This window comes from Syngnathus typhle, linkage group LG16 (assembly GCF_033458585.1).
Source record: "Syngnathus typhle isolate RoL2023-S1 ecotype Sweden linkage group LG16, RoL_Styp_1.0, whole genome shotgun sequence".
In the NCBI taxonomy this organism is placed as follows: Eukaryota; Metazoa; Chordata; class Actinopteri; order Syngnathiformes; family Syngnathidae; genus Syngnathus; species Syngnathus typhle.
In genome coordinates, this window is record NC_083753.1 from 6,798,080 (window position 1) to 6,810,506 (window position 12,427).

General features: G+C 44.2%; 1 protein-coding gene across 1 annotated transcript; it reads left to right on the forward strand.

The window, feature by feature from the left end:
* Positions 1 to 491: 491 nt before the first annotated feature.
* cldn11a (claudin 11a) lies at positions 492 to 8,942 on the forward strand. Its single transcript, XM_061301195.1, has 8 exons — positions 492 to 629; positions 912 to 1,144; positions 1,203 to 1,307; positions 5,602 to 5,872; positions 5,969 to 6,121; positions 6,274 to 7,934; positions 8,148 to 8,312; positions 8,464 to 8,942. Exons 6-8 carry the CDS (start codon positions 7,703 to 7,705, stop codon positions 8,733 to 8,735), a joined length of 669 nt encoding a protein of 222 aa, XP_061157179.1. The 5' UTR covers positions 492 to 629; positions 912 to 1,144; positions 1,203 to 1,307; positions 5,602 to 5,872; positions 5,969 to 6,121; positions 6,274 to 7,702; the 3' UTR covers positions 8,736 to 8,942.
* The last annotated feature ends 3,485 nt before the right edge of the window (positions 8,943 to 12,427 follow it).

Sequence of the window (12,427 nt, forward strand, 5' to 3'; positions counted from 1 at the left end):
TCGCTTCCTGCGTACGTATGACACACTGATGTGGACAGGGAGGACAACGGCGGGGTGGACAAACAGGCTAAAGTTAGCATTTTAGCGCTTGAGCTGTCTAGTGTTGGATTAAGGTGTTAGGCGGAGGTTAAGAAGCGGCCTTCGGGTTAAGGTCGCCTCCGTTGGGAATAATAGAAGCATTTATGGGGATACATAAACTACCTGAAGATGACAATAAGCACCAGGACAATGAGCGCGCAAATAGGAGGGACGATGAACTCCAGGAACCAAGCTGCGGGCACATTAACAGATTGGTTGGATTGAAAAGATGTGGAATCAAATCAACTTTGCAGATGAAAATTGACGCACCCATGTCGAATGTCGCTGCCGCCTCTGCGATTTTGAGAATTTCTGCAAAATAGCTCATTGAAAGAGAAAAGACAACAAAAGGAATGTTGCTATATTCATACAATTGTTGGTTTTTTTTTTGTTACTTTCCTTTTTAGCGCTTAAAACTCACGGTGGACTTGGACCTCCACTGAAGGCGACCTGGCCGACCCAAGCTCGTTGGTGGCCGTGCAGCCGTACAAGCCGGCGTCGGCGGGCGTGACGGACGTCGTGGTGAAAGTGTGACCGCGAGAGACGTTTTGGTAACTCAAGCCGTTCACCTTCCACCACGTCACCGAATGGACGGGTGGGGACGAGAGGGCGTCGCAGTGTAGCGTCAACATGTTGTCTTCTGTCACCAGCAGAGAAGGCTGGGCTCTCACCGCCACTTCTTTGGGAGCATCTGGCAAAAAAAAATTTCACCTCACTCATTTTTAAACGGCCAAAATACTTTTTTCACAAGAAAGTTTGAATGACAGCCCTTACATGAGACTTGCAAAGTCCTTTGGGAGCTTCGTCTTCTAAAGCCATTGTTGGCCTCGCAGGTGTAAACGCCGCCATCTTCCCAAGTGGCTGTGAAGATGTGGGACAGCGTGTTGTTTTGGACGGCGTTGCGGCGGGAGCTGGCGCACAAGGACGGCAAGTCGTTGGACACCCTGGTCAGGGTGAGGATGGAGAACGGCTCGCTTTCCACTGAGCAGAATGTGGACACCGGCTGGCCTTCTGTCACATTGGTGGCCATGGACAGCACCGGCTCGGACGGACCGTCTTGAGAGAAGTATGTCATTTGAATTACATTCAAATGTTATTCAATAATGTCAACATTGAACTCACAGTGGACTTGGACCTTTACTGGGGCTGATTTGGCCGAGCCCAGTTCGTTGACGGCCGTGCAAGCGTAGTCGGCGGCGTCGGCAGGCGTGACGAACGTCAGCGTCAAGGTTTGTGTCTCCATCACATTTTGGTAGACAGAGCCCGCCTTCCACCATATCACCGATTCAATGGGCGGGTTGGCGTTGGCGACGCACTGCAGCGTCAATGTTTGCTTTTCCATGACCGCCAAGGACGGACTCGCTTTGACCGCCACATTTTTGGGAGAATCTGGCCGAGCAAATATGAGCAAATGAAAGATTTTGAATTTTCACTGCACTATTTTCTTGTTTACTGCCGACACGTTGACCTACATGTGACTTCCAGGGTCTTGTGTGTAATTTGACTTCCTAAACTGTTGGCAGCCTCACAGACGTAAACGCCGCTGTCTGCAAAGGTGGCCGTGAAATTGTACGACAGAATGTTTTGTGCCTCCGTGCTGAGTTTCGTGGCGACGGACTGCATGGACGATTGGTCAGTGGCCGTCCTGCTCAAACTAAGTGTGGAGAGCGGCAGGCTTTCTACCGAGCAGCGCACGGAGACCTGCTTGTTTTCAGGGACCTTGTCGGCCATGGACAGCAGCAGGTTTGTCGGAGGGACTTGGATGAAATAGAGATGAGAAACAATTTAGAAAAAAAAGTCTGAAAATGTGTTTGGTGACTCACATATGACTTGGATGCACAGCGGTTTGCTGTCTTCGCCGGCGCCGAATTTGTTGACGGCGTGGCACTTGTAGCAGGGGCGCTGGCTCGGCGCCACCTCGCGCAGCAGCAGATGTTCCTCGGTGTGTTGGGCCAAAAGATCCCACGAGATCCCGTCTTGGCTGAGCGACCAGGCGTACTCGCTGGGCTCGGGGTTGGCGTCGGCGGAGCACAGTAACAGGGCCGATGTGCCCGCTTTGACCATGGTGGCGGAACCGAAGAGGGTTAGGCTGGTTTTCCTCGGGAGGTCTGCAACGAGATTTAGACAGGAGATGCATAACGGACAGGTGACGCCCCGCCGAGACGCCCGGATTCACATTCCACGTCGATGAGACGCTCGGCCTTCGTTTTCAAGTCCTTGAAGTCCGTGTTGAAGGCCTCGCACGTGTAGCGCCCCCTGTGCTCGTGGCGCACCGGCGACACCGTATATTTTTGCTGCGACGCCACCAGTTGGTCATCTTTGTACCAGGCGAAGCGATCGGGCCGGGGGTTTCCACTCTTCACCTCACAAAACAGGGTCATGACCTCGCCCAGAGTGAACGTAGTCCGAGAAGGTTGGATCTTGATGTCAACTGACGGAGAGTCTGGAAAGTCGTTTGCGTTAGGGGTGGAGTGGATGTTTTCAAGATTAGGATGATTGGATGTTTCTAAGCAAAGTGTAATGCCGACTTGAAGCCACTAGATGGCACTGTTAATGTCACCCCCTGCCTATGTGAAATATGCATGAATGGACTCACATTTGATATCGACGTCAATAGTCTTCGACGCTTCTCCGTAGTCATTTTTGGCAACACACTTATACTTCCCGTTGTGCTGGGGCCTGACGGACCGGATAGTCAACTGCCCCCCCTCGGCCAGCAGCTCCGAGTCGTCATCTTTAAACCACTCAAACGTGGGGTGGGGATTTCCGTTAGCAGTGCAGAACAGTTTCATGTCGTCGCCTTCTTGGAAGTATTTGACGCCTTGAGGCAATCGCACGTGAATGATTTTGGGTCTGTCTGAAATGGGGAAATGGACGAATAAGAGAAGTAAGGCTGCCTTGTCTAGTGTGTACTTCTGACGAAGTTCTTACAGTTGACATTGACAGTATGGTACGTCCTCAGATACTTGTCGGTATTGCCACGCGCCTGGCACCCAACCTCCAGGCCATCATTCTTCCAATCACCTACAAGCGTCGTCATACCCATTTGGCCAGGATTCACCTCAATCAACTTGATCGGCAGCTTGTCATCCAGAAATTGTGAGGAACATCCGTCGGAAGAGAAGCACCACAGTCCCTGATGTCCTCCCTCATCCATGTCGGCTAGTGGAAAAAACTGGATTGGGCAGGGATTTTCTGTAAAGAGAAATGGAAACGTTTGTTGCGGACGTCAAATTTATAGAGGCATGGAACACCGAATGTTTTGTCTTGTGATTTTTAATAGCAGGCTTTGTCTGAGTTGTTGAAATTGCTGTGCTGGAACTTGAAGTGTGTGTGAAATGAAATGGCAACTTGGGTAAGATGGCATCTGTTTGAATGACTTGCCTATGACTTTGACAACAGCAGAAGCTTCTGTCCATGATGACGCCTCATCCTCGGTGAGCTCATACACAAAACTGTATTTGCCGCTGTCAGGTATGGTGAGGTTGCATATCAAGACCACCAATGAAGTTCCGACGTGCCACTGCGCAGGCAGCGAGCCTGGACTTTTGACACGGCCATCAAAGTGCGGGTGGACGGGCCACATTTTGGTGTTGGAGCTCAGAATGACAGTGCCGGTGAATTTGTTCTGCAGGGTGTTCCAATTTGAGTCTTTCAGCCAAATCCAGTTGGTCGGATGCCCAGGGAGCTCGTCCTTACACCGTAGCGTCAGTTCCATGCAGGAGCCCTCTTTAATGGACGCGCTTTGGGTGGTTACGTCAAAGTGGCTGTTCCAACATTGAAAAGCTGTTGTGGAAAACGCACAATTAAGTTTAGTAAGCCATATGAATGTTTGTAGACATAAATATCAATATGATACAACTCGTGCTGACATCATTAAGCGAATCTCTATAAAGCACTATCTATATCAGACTATCTTATATATTGTCCATGAATATGTATTCAATAATTCCAAATGCATATATATATATATATATATATATATATATATATAATTTATTTATCAAATGCGTCATGGCAACAACAGATCTTCTAAGTTTAAATTTTGTTCAAAGATGGAAAAGCATTAAGCAGTGCGAGAAAGAAGATTACCTGTCAAAAAAGATAACAGAAGAAAAATCAATCTGCATTGCTCCATTCTGCCACTGCACCGACACAAATCTGAAAGATAACCACATTTCTCATCAGACCAATCGTAAATTGAAGTATTAAAATGCCTAAAAATAATATCAATATTACAAATCCTGGTTCTAAAGATGCAATTTTGTAAAAAAAAGATTTTGAAATCTTATATACCACTGAATACACTACAAAGACATGACAATTAATGATCAAACCAAACGTGGAATCAAGAAAAGATTACATTAAACGTGGTCATCCAACAAAAGTATATCTTCTAGGATAAAAAAAACACCAAAACAAAACCAAAGATATGATGACGAATAGTCATCACTTACAAATGGGTTGTGGAATCTTCACTGCAGGCTCGTGCTTGTGTTTTTGGTGACATACATGCAAACTCACTCTTTTATGCTCTGCATAAAAGCACGTGTCAAGACAAAAAGCTTTATTACAGCAACATCAAAACAATTGACAGGACGTCCATTTAGGCCCTAACTGGTCACAGCCAGATAAAGCCTTGAAGCTATTTTTTCTTCTTGGTGACTTGATTTTTTTTTTTTTTTTTTGTGCAGCTTGCAGTTGTATTTCATCATTTGTAATGTACACAAAGGGATTTATTATTATTATTTCTATTATTATTATTATTATTTCTATTATTATTATTATTTAGTATTATTTAGTCTTAGTTTTTATTTAGTCAACTGTGTGTGTGCTTTAGCATACACTAATAAGCATTTTAGGTGCACAGGGTTTTTTGTTGTTGCTTAAAGATAAGCTAATTCTGTAAGTCTTATTTTTAAGCGTGCGATTAAAGCTAAAAACAAATATGGTCGTCCCCTAAAATAGATTAAAACAGTTGAACAGATTTGCCTTTTTAATTTGTAATCTACAAAAGAAACAATCAGAACAATGTGTTTGGACCACTTGGGCTGCACAGAACCAATTATTATAAAGAAACTTTGACTTAGTTTAGTTTTAGTTTAGTTTATTGTTTAGCACATATTATTATATCAATAACTGTGCAAGGAGGGAGACGAAGCCTAGGGCCACTGAGCTGAGCAAGGACTTCCTCCTTGAAAAGCAAATGTAGCAATTGTAAGAAAAAAAAAAAAAGACTGTTCATGTTTGGCAACATTATTTTCTTTGTGAAAAACTTTATTGTGGAAAATCAGAACAAGTGCTCATACAATCACTAAAAAGCCATGAAGAAAGGTTTTGGGGATGTTCAGCAAGCAGACCTAACAAATTGTCAAATTGTACCTTACATTTTGTCCATCTAACATGTCAGACAGCATGAACCTTCACAAATAATTCAACGTTTGTTTTTTTAGTTGTAGCTATATCAATATTTGTGCAATTTAAAGTTAGAAATTATAAATTGATTCATCATTTTTGTGTTAGTACCCATTTCAGGAGACTTTCAGGAAAATCACAGATCCGTATCAGGCCCAGCCAAGACCGACGTGGGAGGCGGGAGATTAAACCCCTCTGTGGGCTCCCTCAAGTTAGGATCGTAGTCGGTGCCCTCGTCCCGAGGTGTGCGACGGTTGGCGCAGTTATCAAGCAGGGTGAAGTAGACGACAGACAGGAGTGTCACGCCCACGCTGACGCAGCCGAGCATCAGACTGGCTCCGTAGTCAATCACGGATTCATCCCGGTGAACGCCAATGAGGTACCACACCAGGGCAATCACCCCACACACTCCTGAGCACAAACAACAATAAATGGATTCAATATTCTGAAGATTGAGTTGGTTAGTTTGCTTTAGGGAGGACAAAGTGGCTTACCAGCGATGAACTTGAGGACTCTTCCGGCGACAACGCACTTGTCCTTGTGCGCCTGCAAGAAGGTGCCCAGACAGCAGCACTGTCTGAAACAGGCACTGAGCACCAAGAGGACGAGAAAGGCTTCCAACACCAAGGTGAGCAGGCTTGAGATGGTACCAGTCACCATCAGTCCACGAACCCAGTAGTGGTACGCTGCACAGCAGAAATGCCAATGAAGGAAAAACAAAGAACATTAAAAAAATCATTATATATGCTTTTTGTAGGTCATGTGTGTTCATTCTTACAGGTTGTCCGTCGCTGGTCCCATCTGTGACAATAAGTGTTGGAATTGTTGAGGACCATGAGGCATTGCTTCCAGATGCCCAAGGTAAATTCGAATCTCTGGCAGTCTCCCGGAGGGGGAACGCACATCCGAACCAAGTCGGTGGAGACCGTGACGGCAAAGAAGCCCAATGTGCACAGGAAGCTGAGCCCAAGCCTCCACAACTGCACAGTCACTGAAATCCCAGCCATGATGTCAAAAAAAAAATCGGATGAGGTCAAAATCCAAATGGGGAACGTCAAGCCTGCTGGCGTGGTGGCTGTCTGAAAATGTACAAGAAAACAAAAGTCACATCACGTGTGTACTTAAAATGCAATGTAGAACATTGCAAAAGCAGACCCCCCAAAAAGTTGTGATATAGAAATGAAAGTCCACACACTCACCTTTCCTCGTAGGCACACTTCTCAGAGGTCCGAGGTGCAGAGTAACATCTTGGGCGCGCTCCCTGCCAAGATATACTAAGTTGCATCTTGCAATGCATTCTTGGTAATGTCGTTCTTTTCCTTCTCCCTCCCAGGGGGACATCCCCTGCCATTTTTCTAATACTCTTAACAAAACTCATCTTATCGCTTCTAATAAGTATTTCAAACTGGTTTTAGGATTTCAAGCATTTTAAAGTCGTGTGTGTATCACTCGGATTGAGGTTTCAAACTCAGGTTGAGATTTCATAATTTTAAACTCAGGTTATAGATGCGGTGAGGACTAGTTTTGGCAAGCATGCAATTCGGCCCTGACCTTAAAGCTGGGTACGCCCCATTCTAGCAACATTTTAAAAGAAATGAAAGCTAAAACTGATAAAGACATACCACAGAATTGTGGCAAAATGTAAGGCTACAAAGTATTTACTCGGGCAGATGCACAAAAGAATTTACGAACTCGATTTTATAATCATTGTTAGAAGTTGTGACCTTCGTTTAAAGATCCAAATTTAAAACCCTTGTGTCTTACAAAACAACTATATTCTTTGCAAAACACTTTGTAAACTTGCGTCAAATTTACACATGTAGGTAAACCTTCATCTTTTATATTTATTTATTTCTGTATGTACGTATGTGTGTGTGATTTGTTTATTTGATTGCTTATTTGATTATTCAATTGTTTTTATTTTATTTCATTTATTTCGTTGGCAGTGCCTCTTGTTTCCGGTTTGACCAGCAGGGGGCAGTATAGCTTCAGGTTGACAAACCTGGCGGCGATCTCGGGGTCTGACTTGATTGAAGGCGGTGCATGTGATGACGGATGAGTCTCTGATTGACTGAAAAGTTTGGGCTATGTTTTGGGGTTTGTCTCCTCCCTCACCGAATTCCATACAAAGCCATCAACTCATTCTGGAAAGTTTCACTCCTCACAAGACAACGGCGCTGCATTTTGGATTTTGACCTCCTCAAATCTGATGGCCAGGTTGGGTGCGCTGCTGTGCGGTTTTACGCTGGGCCTCCTGGGCTGGTTGGGCATCTTGGTCGCCACGGCCAGCAACGACTGGCTTGTTCTGTGCAGGCACAGTCAATTGTCCGCCTGCAGGATGTTTGACATTGTGAGGACCAAAGGCCCGTGGGCTGAATGTTCCTCCACTGCCTCTAACGGAATGCAGACCTGCTTACCCTTCCAGATCTTCGACCTGCCTGGTATAAAATCCTTCTGATGCTTACTATATATTTAACTTTTTTTTTTTTTTTATTGTGGAAGGGAGGCCTTCTTGTTAATTCATGTTAATCGTTTTACGCTTATCTATATCTTCAGGAATTTATTGTGGATCAATAGGGTTATCAAATTTCATATTTATACAAAGTTGCTTCATTCTATTTCCTCTTATTGTCATTCTCATTTGTCTTGTGCAGTTTACGCCCACGTGACTCGTGCCCTGATGGTCACGGCCTCCATCTTGGGCCTGGTTGCCATGGTGATGGTGGCCACGTCCATGCCCTGCATCCGCCTGGGTAGTGACGCCCAGAATTCCAAGAACAAGAGTGCCGCCGTCGGGGGAGTCCTCATGCTCATCGCTGGTAAGCCTTGACGTCGCTCCGGATATTTTCCGCTCTCCAAAAGAAGCCAGAAAATTAGGAACACCTTTTGATGACATTTACCCAAGTCCATAAATATTGGGACACCACCACTATCAGTGCCGTCACCATTTTTATTCTTGCTGCTTGTCAGGGCTGTGCGGGCTGCTTTCCACCGTCTGGTTCTTCATTGGCGAGAACCTGAACGAGCAGGTGATGTCCTTTGGCTTTGCGCTGTACGCCGGCTGGGCGGGCGTGGTCTTGTCCCTTTTGGCCGGCGTCATCCTGAGCTGCTGCTCCTCATCGCCGTCGTCACGCCCGTACCAGGACCACGGCAGGGTCTACTTTTCCAAGATGGGGGCAGAGGCCACTGCGCCAGCCGCCACGTTGTCATCTCCCAACCACACCAAGAGTGTCCATGTCTGATGAGGTCAAAGGTCATCTCTCTCGGTGGATGAAAAACACGCGTTGATTACTAACTGTTCAATGTTTGTGTGTCAATGACAATTTTATATTTGCAAATATATATGCTAAAGTATATTTCAATTGTATTGTTTGACATTTTGTTAGGTCAGCTTGCTCAAACACAGTCAGTATTCAAGAACTCTTATTTTGGGGTTATTTATTGTTTGTACACCCTTGTTTTTGATTTTTTGTATCATAAACTTTTCAAAAAGAAATATGTTTGACTTTGTTTTCTGGCTGGTTGGTTGTTTGATTTGTGCAGACGCCAGTCATGTCTGAAATTGTTTGTCAGAGACTTACAATACATGGTCTTTTTTTCATGGATTTTTTTTATAATGGAAAAACACTTGCATTACTATAGATGGTCAAGTTTTACTAAGAAAGAAAAAGCGTTACTATAGATGGTCATTTTTACTAGAAAATAGGAAACCTTACTATAGATCAGGTGTTGGCTCGTGAGTGAACGATTTGTTCAAAAGAATGATCTTTTCAGTTCATATGACTTCAACCAGTAGGTGTCGGTAATGCGCATTGAAGCTGGAGCCACCTCATGGTAAAACAAAACGAAGAAGAAAATGACGTCACTTCCTCTTTCCGAACAAGTCGAGAATTACTCATCCCGTTCACCAACGGAACGGATCTGTGAGTGAATGGGTCAGTAAGTGAGTGATTTGCATTTCCAGTTCATCGGGAGAACGGATTAGTGAGGAAACAAATCGTGACTTTCCCGTTCGCGAACGAGTCAACGAGTGAACTGTCTTCGTTCCCCCGTGCGTGCATCAACGGATCAGTCAGTGAAGGTGTTGCGTCGTCTCCCTCCTGGCGTGAACTATGTAAGGCAGAACGTCGATTGACGATTTGCCAAGGAAAGAAAGAACCACTCACTGAAACACTACTTCTTTTATGCGTTGTTTTCTCCAAACTAACGGCTAATTTTATTGCATGAAGGGATGCGCCCTCCGTTATGCAACAACGGGGAGATGATGCTTCTTTTTGGGTCATCTTGATTTCATAACACTTAAAGTAGTTTATAAATAACGTGTATGCATATATACACCTAAATATTGTTATCCAATATATCTACTGCAATTTCACATTAGATTGATGGTTTGAAATGTACTTTTATTATTATTTTAATAAACATTTATGTTAAAACTTGTCTGGTGTTATATTCCTTGTTTTTATATTCGCCGATTAAAACCAATATCAAACATTTGGTTAACTGCTTTGACAATATGTATGTGTATTACATTGTTATATGAGTTGGAGTCCCCCTAAATAAATGTCGGCATAGCGGATTTTTTTCAACCTTTTATTCAAACACAAAAACATTCGGTATAATAACACCATCAACTACAATCCAACAAATACATCAATGTCTGCATAATGTGTGTCGGCTGGCATAGCATCGCGAACGAACCTGAAAATGGTGGTGTACCTAATAGTGTCAGAGAGACGTCACAGATAAGACAGCCAATCAGGAAGTGGCCTGTTATTAAGTACACCTGAAAATGGCGGTGTACCTAATAGAGTGTCCAAGTGACGTCATAGACCCAATAGCCAATCAGGAGATGGCCTGTTATTAGGTACACCTGAAAATGGCAGTGTACCTAATGGAGTGTCCAAGTGATGTCACAGGTCAGACAGCCAATCAGGAAGTGGGCTGTTATTAGGTACACCTGAAAATGGCGGCGTACCTAATGGAGTGTCCGAGTGATGTCACAGCTCAACCAGCCAATCAGAAAGTGGGGGTGAGGGCGGGCGTGGCACTTTTCACTTAAACCAGGGGTGTTGACATCCAGTCCTCGGGGGCCGCGTTCCAATATGTTTTCCAAGTTACCCTCGTTAAAAACACCTGCGTGAAAACTTTTAGCCACTTTCACGTTCTGAAGGAGCTAAAACTTTTCCCGCAGGTGCGCTTAACGAGGGAATCACACAGACACTCCATTAGGTACACCGCCATTTTTAAGTGTACCTAATAACAAGCCACTTTATTAGGGAAATATCATGGCCAAAGGTCACAGGTGTCAAGCTCTAGTCCTCGGGGCCGCGTTCCAATATGTTTTCAAAGTTACCCTCGTTAAAAACACCTGCGTGAAAACTTTTAGCCACTTTCACGTTCTGAAGGAGCTAAAAGTTTTCACGCAGGTGCGCTTAACGAGGGAATGCCACGGACACTCCATTAGGTACACCGCCATTTTCAAGTGTACCTAATAACAAGCCACTTTATTAGGGAAATATCATGGTCAAAGGTCACACGTGTCAAGCTCTAGTCCTCGGGGCCGCGTTCCAATATGTTTTCCAAGTTACCCTCGTTAAAAACACCTGCGTGAAAACTTTTAGCCACTTTCACGTTCTGAAGGAGCTAAAAGTTTTCACGCAGGTGCGCTTAACGAGGGAATGCCACGGACTCTCCATTAGGTACACCACCATTTTCAAGTGTACCTAATAACAGGCCACTTTATTAGGGAAATATCATGGTCAAAGGTCACACGTGTCAAGCTCTAGTCCTCGGGGCCGCGTTCCAATATGTTTTCCAAGTTACCCTCGTTAAAAACACCTGCGTGAAAACTTTTAGCCACTTTCACGTTCTGAAGGAGCTAAAACTTTTCACGCAGGTGCGCTTAACGAGGGAATGCCACGGACACTCCATTAGGTACACCGCCATTTTCAAGTGTACCTAATAACAGGCCACTTTATTAGGGAAATATCATGGTCAAAGGTCACAGGTGTCAAGCTCTAGTCCTCGGGGCCGCGTTCCAATATGTTTTCCAAGTTACCCTCGTTAAAAACACCTGCGTGAAAACTTTTAGCCACTTTCACGTTCTGAAGGAGCTAAAAGTTTTCACGCAGGTGCGCTTAACGAGGGAATGCCACGGACTCTCCATTAGGTACACCGCCATTTTCAAGTGTACCTAATAACAGGCCACTTTATTAGGGAAATATCATGGTCAAAGGTCACACGTGTCAAGCTCTAGTCCTCGGGGCCGCGTTCCAATATGTTTTCCAAGTTACCCTCGTTAAAAACACCTGCGTGAAAACTTTTAGCCACTTTCACGTTCTGAAGGAGCTAAAACTTTTCACGCAGGTGCGCTTAACGAGGTAATCACACGGACACTCCATTAGGTACACCGCCATTTTCAAGTGTACCTAATAACAGGCCACTTTATTAGGGAAATATCATGGTCAAAGGTCACACGTGTCAAGTTCTAGTCTGCAGGAGCTAAAACTACCACTATGAGCTAATGAGTTTGACATGAGTGCTATAGATGGTTAATTTCTTTGTAATGAAAACAAAAATAGCTTTACATACTAACCATAGTTCAAAGTGAATGTCGTGTCATGAGGTTGAAATGACTTGCACACGTTTTTCTTTTTTTTTTATTTGCAATAAATCACTTTCTTTGTTGCATGAAACATCACCAGCACAACTCAGCAGAAAAAAAAATGCACCTGAAAGCAAGTTAACAACTCACACACACGTACACACACAGAGAAAATAATCAATCATTTAAAAAATAAACATTTTTTTTTAATAAATCATACCAGAACAACCAAATATGGGATATTTATTCGTTAGTGTGTGAGGGACGACAAGAAACGCAGAAGAAGGGGAACAGAGATGATTGTTTCTTGTAGAATCATATTAAAAT